Source organism: Austrofundulus limnaeus, unplaced genomic scaffold (genome assembly GCF_001266775.1).
Source record: "Austrofundulus limnaeus strain Quisiro unplaced genomic scaffold, Austrofundulus_limnaeus-1.0 Scaffold357, whole genome shotgun sequence".
Lineage (NCBI taxonomy): Eukaryota > Metazoa > Chordata > Actinopteri > Cyprinodontiformes > Rivulidae > Austrofundulus > Austrofundulus limnaeus.
In genome coordinates, this window is record NW_013952759.1 from 52,971 (window position 1) to 63,461 (window position 10,491).

The 10,491-nt window shown below is 41.1% G+C and overlaps 1 protein-coding gene across 2 annotated transcripts in view; it reads right to left on the reverse strand.

Annotated features, from left to right (window-relative positions):
• The window catches only part of LOC106528045 (sarcoplasmic/endoplasmic reticulum calcium ATPase 2), a 68,113-nt gene that overhangs the window by 49,006 nt on the left and 8,616 nt on the right, over positions 1–10,491 (reverse strand). For both annotated transcript variants that reach the window (XM_014023098.1, XM_014023097.1), the window contains exons 2-3: positions 1,235–1,252; positions 824–906 (exon numbers count right to left, since the gene is read on the reverse strand). In XM_014023098.1, the coding sequence (XP_013878552.1) occupies positions 824–906; positions 1,235–1,252 (101 nt within the window). The remainder of the gene's footprint in view (positions 1–823; positions 907–1,234; positions 1,253–10,491) is intronic.

Below are 10,491 nucleotides of genomic sequence, written 5' to 3' on the forward strand. Positions count from 1 at the left end.
ATGGATGGATGGATGGATGGATGGATGGATGGATGGATGGATGGATGGATGGATGGATGTACATTTGGGAAGCACATTGGCTCAGTGGTCAGCACTGTTCCGAACAGCAAGAAGGTCCTGGGTACGATCTCCGGTTCAGATCTAAGACCTCATGTATCAACGACGTGTATACACTAAAAGTAGCATTCATCATGTTCCACCCACATGGGGATGTATCAAAACAAATGTGAACATGTGCAGCAATATACGCACACATTTTACCTGCTGTGAAAAAATGCCGACAGCCAAGCAAACTTTTTCAGTCAGTAAGGATGTAAGGAGCATCTGAACACAACGTTATATTTTTTTAGTTTAAACTTTTATGGTTTAAACCCAAATGATGAAACTTAACCCCTCTTGACCTCAGACAAGAAAATACAGAACACGCTCCAACCTTTCGTAAATGTCAACACATTTTCGTCCGTATGCCGAATTTAGCATGAAAGTTGTGCACTCTATGATAGGGTCTTTCTGTGTGCATGATCTCTTCATGTTTGCGTAGGTTTTCTCAGGCCTAGGCTGCACTTGCAAAAGGTCTCAATAGCATTTGCTTGGTTAAATAAAGTAAAATGATAACATACAATACAGGGTTTTTCCTAAACATATTGAAAATAATGACAAAAACAGAAGAAACAGTCAAATGGGAGTATCAGCTATTGCCTCCCTCAATGAGGCCGGCCTAGAAGACTGCCAGCAATTTCCTGCCCATAGTTCAGTTAGGATCTCCCGTCCAGAGTAAAAATCATGACCGGTACTGGCATCTAAAAAGCTGGTTTGTACTCACAAAGGAGACACAGGCAGCTAGCAGCAGGATCCTGACCAGGAGGTCTTCAAATTGCTCCACCACCAGCTCCCACAGGGACTTGCCTGAGATACACAAACACACCTGCATCACATCTGACATACAGTAAAACCTTCAGTGTATAGGACTACAAATGCTTAAGGGTGGAGAGGACATGCAAGATGTATTGACATTAGCTCTGTGACAGTGACAGGCAGCTGTGTGTGTATTTACAGAAGACTATGATGTGTGTGTATGTGTATGGGCGGAAAACTGTTGGCGTGGATTGCTGGCGTGGACAATCCCAAAGTTTACCCCCATAGTTCATATAAAAGAAAACAATTCATACTCAGGACACTTATTCAGACAGTAAAGGGAGGAGGGCCACAGCTCATTAGAAGAATCAATATTTACCTTCTTCGGCTGGAAGCTCTGTTGATGTCCCATCAGACCGGGCAGGAGGAGCGTTAAAAAGCCAGGGATGGTGATGAGGGTGGGGTGGGGTTTGGAAGAGAAAGACAAAGAGCAGTTAGTGGATTTGATAAACTCTCAGGCAGAGCTGGAGCAGCCACTGACAATTACAAATTGCTCTGTGAAATTGTTCTGCTTTGTTGTGAGGAAACGCTTCATGCGGTGAGGCAGAGCAGGAGCGTTATCTGCCGAGCCAAGGATCAGAAATCATATTGTTACTGCTATGAAATCAAATTCCCCTATAAAATGTGTTAGAATTAGAAAGACTAAGACAAAACCAGCTAAAGAAACATCATTTCAACCTCATATATCAATGTTTATTCTGTACTTTGTGTACACCATAAGACAGTTGATTTGAAGTAGTTGCCTCAGGTTTAACTTTAAATACAAAAACAGCTACAACTCTGTCAAGTTTACAGTTATTGGGCTGAAATGTGCTGTAGCTGTAAGCTATCCWGACTAGCAACCTGTCCAGAGTGGCTCATTCTGCCCCTTTGTGACTCTGGGCTCTTTCATTCRTGTTTTTTGGGAATGTCTGGAGGTTCAGGATCTATGGGTCAAAGTGATTCAATGCCTTGCTGAGGTAACTGGAGTTCCCAGGGTGATGCCCAAGAGAACCAACTTTCCAGGAATCAGCACCACGGCCAGGGAGGACACAGAGGAGGCCACTCCAGAGGCAGAGGACATGGTTACCGTCCTCCCAGACACCAAAACATCTCAAGAGGCACATTTTGATAGCAGTCATTGAGACCGCGACACCAATCTCCCCACGCTTAGGAGCGTCGGTGGGAAAGCTGGGTTAGGATAGGTTGACGTATTGTGTTCTCTCTGTAGTGAAACATGGTGATGGTTAGGGCTGYATATTGACAAGAATTTGATGATATGATACATAGCATGACACAGGGGTCATGATATGATTAATTACTGTGGGTAAGGTGATAGATGTGACCCATCAGTCAGTTTTGTGTCATTTGAAAAGAAGATTTTTTTCCCCACTTCTGGCCACTTGAGACAAGTTGAGCATCTCATCCAGTCCTAACTGATGAGCAGAATACAGCACCCACCACACGTGAGTCATTCAAACAGAACGCACATCAGTCGTGCTCTAAAAACATTGGAAATGACAAGTACTGCTGATCAGTGTCACCGCAGTGAGACTGAGGCGTGATTAGTCACTGTGAGCGTCAGGTCCAACGCAAAGTCACCACCAACCTCCATCACATGTGATCAACACTGGCTTGTTTTTTGTTTTTTTTTTGATGAGAAATCCCACGCTCAGCCACAGTATGTTAAGGCCTGCTTATTATCTTCAAAGTAAGCAAGAGTTTTGAATTATGGCATCGTTTGGAGGGAAAGCAGCTATATTTAGAAGGCAGCCGGCTGGAAACATTAAATGACGGCAGTATTCTCCTYCGTGATGTGGAAACCTCGTGTTTCCCTGCATGTTTTGACCGCACTGTGCTGCACGAGGAACAAACGTGACCCTGTGTGCAGAGGGGCTGGAAAGAGGAGAGCCCGTGACGTGAGCTCGCAGCCTCCTTCCAAAAACAGATCTACTCACGCGGCTCAGGGAGCAAATTAATCTGGTAAAAACTAAAAAGAGCAGGTAATCGAAATAAAAAAGCTGCAAGATTGTTTAGAATTTGATCAAATCATGCAAGAGCAGAGAAGSTCATAAAAACCCAAATGTCACTTCAAACACAGACTTGATAATGTCTCTCCACCTGCTGGACTGTTAGCTCTGCTGCATCATTCTGCAAAACAAGCTCCATGTGCAGGGGTCGCCTCTCCTCGCCAACAAAAGACCCTCCTCAGCCTGTGTAATAATAGTCGATGACTCACTGGGAATAGCTTTCCAAACGTATGGAGGGTTTTCAGAGTTCAGATTGGACATGGTTGAACTCACAGGGGGACATTTTGGATGCAGAAAAAAATAATAAGAAAAAGCAGGCGAGGGTTCTGCTGTTTTCCATGCTCCACTAGTCAGACATTTAAAAATGGCTTCTTCATGTCGGCATCTCCCTGGTTCTCTCTTATTTTCTTTTTTTTTTTTTTTTACACAGAAAGACGAATCGACAGAAAGGACACGGCAGACTGTGTGTGGAGGGGTGGTGGGGTTGTTACAGAGAGGGAAAGAGCTGGAGGTGTTGAACGGGGTTCCCCAGCTTCCTCTCTGCCAAGGATTCCCTCCCAGTCATCTGGGCTGCGTCGACCCGAGGCTTGCCAAGGCACATTCCTKAWTCCTGACTTCACCTCTCTCTCCCCATGTCCCCACAGTGCTGCTCCACCYCCCACCACCCCCATCCACCGCCCTCACAGCCCAGACAATGAATAAAAGAGGCTGTTTACAGACAGCACAATATTTGAGCAGCGCCAAGCCGAAGGGAGACACTTCCTGGAGACGGTTGCCAACAAAAACAGCAAGATAGTGACGGTCTCTGCATCCAGATAGGCAGGAAGGAAATTTATCTGCTCTGCAAAAAAAAAAATAATACTGCTGATAAAAGTGCAAATTCATTCCACTCCTCTTTCCGCTCTGGGTTTATTGGGTAAAAAACCTTATGTGTGTAAGATTCTATTTGAAGAGTAGCTTTAACTAGAATTGTTCCTGGAACAATGAAAGGACTTGCCAATGGCGTCCATTTTAAATGTATGATTCAACTTTATTTGTTGAAGATCACCGTCATCGACCACCATATCAATTCTCACCTTAATATGGCCAAAAATGTCAGAATTATGCTAAATTCATCTTTTTAGCTGTCTTGGATTTCTGATTTGGCTTCTCAGCTGTTTAAAGGTGCTTGAATGTTTATGTACTGACACCATGATATGCTAGACTTCAGGYTGTGGTGTGAAAACTACAAACACATGAATGTTTTCAGTGGTTACTATGGTGGCATGGAGGATCTCTGAAAACCAGCTCTCCACAAGGCAATCTGTCAGTGTCTGTCAGAATGTACTAACAGTTACTGTGGTGCAGTCAGAGGTGACTGTGGAGATTAAAACCTTTCAAAAGCACTTCTGCGCTCAGGTTTGCTCAAATATTGTTAGCAGGAGTGGTGACATGCAGACACACCTCTAAATAAACAAGCTAACAGGCCAGCTGGTTAACAGTGAGCAGGGAGTCACGTGCAGAGTGGAGGAGACCTCCAGGATGTGGAGCCATCCACTAACCAGGAGGATGTAAAACACAGGTCTATAAATACCATGATGGTAACCCCTAATGATAGCTTCCTATATCCACTCAATCTCCTAATGTATTCTCCCACTGGCAAAGATCTGAGCGCATTAACCACATCAAATGTGAATGATAAATGGACTTCATTCAATGATAAATGGACTTCATTCTCTGCCTTTAAATCATCATCATCTCTGACTTGTAGAAAGCACCATACGCATCACACACAAACACAAGTTGGTATTTCTGTTCTTATTAGTACCGTGTATTTACTTCATTTCTGTAGCCTAACTATGATCTTTACACCTAACTACCCTCAGTACAGATCTTAATTCACAACTTAATCCAAAAYCTAACCTATAACTCAAAAATGGTRTCCCATCGTATTAGGACCAGGCTTTGGTCCCCAACAGGACTACTGATCCTGACAAGATATTAGGGGTGCAACAATACATGTACCCATAATGAACAGTGCTTTAGGTTCAACACACACTTGTATCGAACAATACAGATTTTTAAATTTTATTTTATCAGCTTGTCTTCTGAAGATGCTCTGTGTTGAAGGATCAGTGGATCTGTGTTCGACTACTCTCCCTTGGCTGCATTTTTGAGTGCAGATCCACTGAGAAACTTGCTGTTTCAGCAACATTTTATTTAAAAACTGTACTTTTGAGGTTAAACAAATGTTCATAATTAATTTAAACAAATAAGTTAAAAGGGGCATGGAAATTTCTCTTTTTTGTATCGAAAAAATATCGAACCGTGAGACTAAAGTATCGAACCGAACCGAATCGTGAAATTTCTGTATAGTTGCACCCCTACAAGATATGTATTTAAAAACACAGATAGATAAACACAACAGTTGGGCAATATTGGCGCCAAAAGTTTAATTACAATTAATTGTGGCATTTAGCCAGTAACGTCTAATATGACAATTAATCCCCTGGAGTCTCAGGACGCAGGCACATCCTAGCAAAGTTTTAGCAAAATAAAGTCATTTGAGGAAACATGATCTGTGGTACCTCCTGGCTGCAGGATTACAGATTTATTACAGAGAGAATATTGATGATGTCACCGCAACTTTGTGTTGAGTATAAAAAATCTTAAAACACAAAATTAATCAATAAACTAACTGATAGGGAAGCAAATACCTCACTGCCCCATTCATTGTGTCATTTAAAGTGTGGGTTTTCCCACAGATTCTCACAGATTYGCAAAAGAAACATTATGATTTTATTAATATCACCATCACAAAAAAAATCAGGTTCAGGATTTTTCTTTTACTTAAAGCCTCGAGTTTGTCAGGTTTTATGTTTTCACTGCATATTTATAACAAGTATTATTGTTCTACTGCTTTATTTACAGATATTTTATTTCTCCAAATATATTAATGTTAAAAACATTTCTGTTTATAGGGCAATACATTTTTTTAATTATTTATTCTAAAGCAGTATTTATGTACCTATTTCTAGGAAATCAATAAAATATTTAAAACAATACTAAATTGAATTCTAATTGTGACACAAAGAACTGTAACTGAATTGTGAGGTTAACAATACCCCCCCCCACACACACACACACACACAAACAGAACAGAGGAAATTAGTTTCTACCAATTTGAAAAGATGTGCAAGAGCCATAAAATATTTTTTATCTCATAAAAAAATGAACAAAGTCATTTAAGTTTGTTTTTGATGCCCACTGGGCCTCAGTTACATAAAAAAAGTGTTGCTGGGGAAATCTCTCTTAMGGTAAGCAACTCCAGGGACACTTTTAAAAACGTAAGAACCAAATTAGAGTTTGTTAGTAATGATGTGCATCAGTTCATTTATATTTGATACCTGCAGTAAAACACAGGGGAGGTACTATCATGATGTGGGAAGGCTTTGCCTCCAAAATGAGTGTTATYAAACAAACAGAAAGACTTAAAAAGTTACGAAATATTAAAGAATTAAAAGYGATTTGTTAAAAAATTCAAAGTTCATCTTATGACCGAGCAGTGATCTGAGATGTAAAAAAGAAAAAACGAGGAGTTTGTTTTAAACAGATCAACGATTAGAGCTGATTTATATCATTCTGGAAAGCTTGCCACCACAGACCTGAGAGCCACAATGATTAGTGATAAAAACCAYGTGTAGAAACTGAAAGAGACTAACAGCAGAAATGTGAATAAAGTCTCTGAATAGCTACAAGGTGTCAGTAATCCACAGATTKTCCAATATGAGACTCGTGCTGATGTTTGGCCATTTTTCAGGCTAAGACAAGACAAGTTTAAACCTTGCYGACACATCCAGAGATTCTCACATGTTCAACAAAGACAGGATAATGAYTTCATGTCAGTGACTTTAACATGCACAGCAGGAGAGAAGAACACCAGTGGAAATGAAGTCCATGGTTTGATTGACGGATGAACTTGTAATTCTGCTAAAGCTGATTACACAGAAAAGAAATGCCAAGAACTGTGATGGCTGCACAGAGATAGTTTTGTAAAAAGGGGGGTTCTGTGGAAAATGTGATTTTTTTTTTGCAGATTAGGGCAGCAAACAAAATGCTTAAGTTCCAGACGTTCATCAGCTGTAGTTGTACCAAGTCATAACTTTCTGCAGGGTTACAATAAATTCTGTCCTGCGGCTGATGAAATAATTTATTCTGAAAAGGGCAGATGCTTTTCTTGCACATAATAGAATAATAATAAGAGGTAATATCATGTAAAATCAACTTCTTTGAGTTTTATATCATGTTATAATGTTATACTCTCGTAAAAAAAAACATGCTCAAAGCCTTGCTTTGACTCATTCATGCATGTTTGAGAAATTCTGCAGCGTTTTTAGGCAGCCATGCTGAGGAGCAAAACGAAAGGTGGGGGCCAGAAACGCCACTGGGACGTGTCTTTGAGCCGAGCTTCCTCATCAAGGGGCACACCACCCCACACCCCACACACCCCGCCCATGACTCCTGCAGGCTCTTGGCAGTAACAMAGCAAAGTGAAAGTGAAACCTAAACTGTCTGCTGCTCTCAACACAACTTCTCACTCAGTGAAGCTCTTTTCAGATTCAAAATACCTTTGAGGAAATGTATTTTCAGATGCCAAGTATGATGCATCACAGCGCACGTGTGAAACCCCTCACCCCCACCCCGCACTGAACGGGACGCAACAGAAGCAGAAGGTGGTTCTTAAAGAGACAGAGGCCAATTTCAAGTCGTTTAGAAGAAGAAGTAATGAGAAGACAAGTTTATTTTCTATTTAAACATAAAAACAGCATTTTAATAACAGCTAAAGGTGGCATAGATACTTTATTATGGTATAGTATTTAAATGTATGCCTGAAAAACACATAATATTGCCCCTTTAATAGAACCGTGACTGCCATGCACCACCCCCCGCAGCAGGAAATGCAGGTGAAATGTATTGCCCAAGGACACAACAATTGAGATTAATGGAACCAGTAACCCACCGGTTACAGGAAGACTCACCCTAACCACTGAGCTTCAGCCGCCCATAGTCTAAATAAAAAGTAAAACCAGCCAAAAGGCTGCTTTAGTCCACGTGCAGCTGCTGGTGCACTGCTGAAAAATAAGAAAGAACCCTATCAACAAAACACGCAGGGCTGCAACTTTTATTTCAATAATTGATTCATTTGGAAAAAATAATAATAATTTCAACTTCTTTATTTCAAAACAGAACATTTGGACTGACGTAGCACATTTTTTTCCTTGAGCTTTTTAAAATGTGTCCTTGAGGGAAGACTGTAATCTGGATCAATGTGCGGACTATTGAAGTGAAGCCTTTATCTGGACCACGGACAGAGGCCTCATGTCACTGACAATCATGTTGGATACTTTCAGTCACAACAGCTGCTTGTGATGTCTTTCCCTTCATGAAGTTTAAAGTCTTTTTTTCCTGGAATGAGAACAACTGTGAAATATGAGCATATAAAATCATAATTTACTCAAATGCTGCGTTGTGTGTTTAATTGCTCTTTGCTGTGTCTTCACTCAGACACTGTCAGCAAATTAAAACTTAAAGCTTGATCATTGAGCTATTACCATTATTGTGTGCAAGTTAGATTTATTTATAAAACACATTTTAACATTAGCTTTAAATATAATTAGCTTAAGATACTTAAGCAGAAATAAAAAGTAACTCACACATACTCTATCACTTTTATTAACCAGCTAACGAGCTAACACAGTTAAGTTTCCTCACTTTGAAACAAAATAAACGTAGTGACTTACCATGCTGTTGAGCTCCCTTCATCCTCATCGATGACTCTGACATGTTTTTATTTCAGGTGCTGTATCACCGTGTTGCTTCGTGCCACGCCAAATGACTTTTGCAAAGTTTGTTATGTGTTTGTTAGTTTTGTGAAGCGTGAAGTGCTCCCACACTTTTATAGACTTCAGCTGAACTGTTTTCTCCGCATCTATCATTTGTAGAATTTACTTAATTTCCTTTAAAAATACAGCCTCCGCCTCGCTCCGTTTAACTCGCTCTGCAGCAGGTTGAATTTTTTTGTTTGTTTTTAACTTTATTGATAATGCTCTGCAGATAAAATAAACGGCTCCGCGACATGGCAAGTAAAACAGAAATGACCCGGCACAACAAAACGATAAAGAAATTCATTTCCAACACTTGTGATTGATTTTTATCAATTCGTTGTTGCAGCAGTAAGAGCAGGACATGCATGACGTGATAAGCACAGAGCTGATATCTTGTCAGAGCTTCAAGCTTCCTCTTCGAGGTCACAGCTGTGCACAGAGCCGCTTCTGAATATCTCAACAGGCCGAGAGGATGGCGCCCGGCCACCTAACAGTCAGCTAGAGTAACCAAACTCTGTGAAAAATAGTCAGCAATCCCCAAACAGCAGACCAAAAATATATCTGTGCTAACACCAAGCTATTTATAAGATTTATTCTGGGTTTAGAAACCAGAGCGACACTTTTATCCAATCAGAACTTTACTGATCACAGCCCTGCAGCAACAGAAGCCGTTTGAAGGAAGGAAAACTTTGTTACACTGGAACTATGCTTTAAAGTAAAACACAGGGAWATAAATTTAAATAAAAAGGATAGAAAGGTGTGGGGCCTCACACATCCGAGTCACAATACATCGTATTTGTCAAAATGAAGAGAAGCTGGATGAGATTCTGCAATATTTTAACCTGATAAAAAGTCTCACTATGAACAGAATGAACCCACGATGCAATGATGTAAATGCAGCATTTCCACTACCATTTCATTTCATTTACAATGAGCCAAGGAGGGACCCCCGTCACCCCAATGGAACCACCCACCCCATCATGAAGGTCACGGCATGTAGTCATTTATTAAATGTAATTTACTGCTGCTGCAGAAGAAGCCAARACAGACACATCAACCTCTTTGTAGCACACCGTGCCCCAGAATTCTAACACTTTATTAAATGCTGCTGTGTTTGAAGCATTTTTACTATATTCTTCTGATTCTGCTTTAGTTCTTGAATAGGGCTGGGTAAAAAAAATCTATTAAATCAACCTTGGATCAATTGCATTTAAATTTTGCCATATCGATTCATAGGACACAAGACTGATTTTTTCCCATGACGTTAACCTCTGTAGCCTCGAGCGTTATGAAGCAGAGGTGTTCATTCTCTGTGGGACATAAAGATAATAGAGGCCACGGCAACTTTTGTTTGTAAAGATTTACGCCTGTACTCTGTAGTGGAAAACAAAGGCTTCAAGAGGCTCGTGCAGGTGCTCGAACCAAACTATGTTATGGTGCAATGAAAACATCTGCCTGGCCCATGAGTTTGTCGCTGCTGGCCCCAGGGGCTGTGCGTGTGGTCGCTGGGGGGACTCTCCCAGTTCTCCCCTATGGTCTGATCTGAGGGGTGGGTGGGTGGATCTTCCCGTGCGGGTGCCCCTTGGGGCTCTGCGCTCGGGATCCCTCTCGGGCTCTTGGGCTCTGGTCTTCCCTATGTCTGCCTCGTGTGCCCTCCATATATTTTATCCATTTATTTTTCAGGTGAGCGGACAGATGTTGGG